Source organism: Blastocystis sp. subtype 4, assembly GCF_000743755.1.
Source record: "Blastocystis sp. subtype 4 strain WR1 chromosome Unknown seqid_0996, whole genome shotgun sequence".
NCBI classification, from domain to species: domain Eukaryota; class Bigyra; order Opalinata; family Blastocystidae; genus Blastocystis; species Blastocystis sp. subtype 4.
The window spans coordinates 1-782 of NW_014568551.1; the positions used below are offsets into that span (position 1 = coordinate 1).

The window sequence follows — 782 nt, forward strand, 5'->3', positions numbered from 1 at the left end:
GAATGAACAGATTCTGATAGAACATTCGTTGTTGAGGAGTAGTAACGAAAGGATCATTTCCAGTTCCTTGTATAGGCTTAGGAGGCATCATAGGTCTAGGTCCTTGACCTTGCATAGTAGGCTTAGGAGGCATCATAGGAGGAATAGATTGAGGAACAGACTTCACTTCCTCTTCATCAGAATCAGAATCAGATTCATCTTCTTCTGACTCAGGAACAGGAGCAGATTCAGGAACAGGAACAGGAACAGAAGGAATAGATTGAACAAGATTAGCTTTAGAAGGAGGAATCAAAGAAGGAGGTAATTGTTGAGGAAGAGGAACACCATTACGACAAGTGAAGAGAATATGAGTAATGATTACAAACTCAGCAAAGTCCAAATCACCATCATGATCCAAATCAGACATTTGATACAAACGTTCTAATACTTCTTTAGGAAGACCACTTTGAGAATGATAAGCAATCACTTCATCGTGTTTCACTTTGTGATCTTTGTCCTTATCCAATTGAATGAATAGATTCTGATAGAACATTCGTTGTTGAGGAGTAGTAGCGAAAGGATCATTTCCAGTTCCTTGTGTAGTAGCAGGAGACTGTTGAGGCATCATAGGAGGAATAGATTGAGGAACAGACTTCACTTCCTCTTCATCAGAATCAGATTCATCTTCTTCCTTCCCCTCTTCAGGAGCTAACACGGCTCCAAAATTGAACGAGTCTTTTGGCTCTTCCTCCTTGGGTATAGCCTCTGTTGACGAAGCAGGTGCACCGAAATCAAAATCAAAT

The 782-nt window shown here is 40.5% G+C and overlaps 1 protein-coding gene across 1 annotated transcript; it reads right to left on the reverse strand.

The window, feature by feature from the left end:
• Positions 1-406, reverse strand: JH06_5912 (hypothetical protein; the record flags this gene model as incomplete). Its single annotated transcript, XM_014669166.1, has 1 exon — positions 1-406. A coding segment is annotated over one exon (406 nt), but the record flags the coding sequence as incomplete, so codon positions are not given.
• Between the last annotated feature and the right edge of the window lie 376 nt (positions 407-782).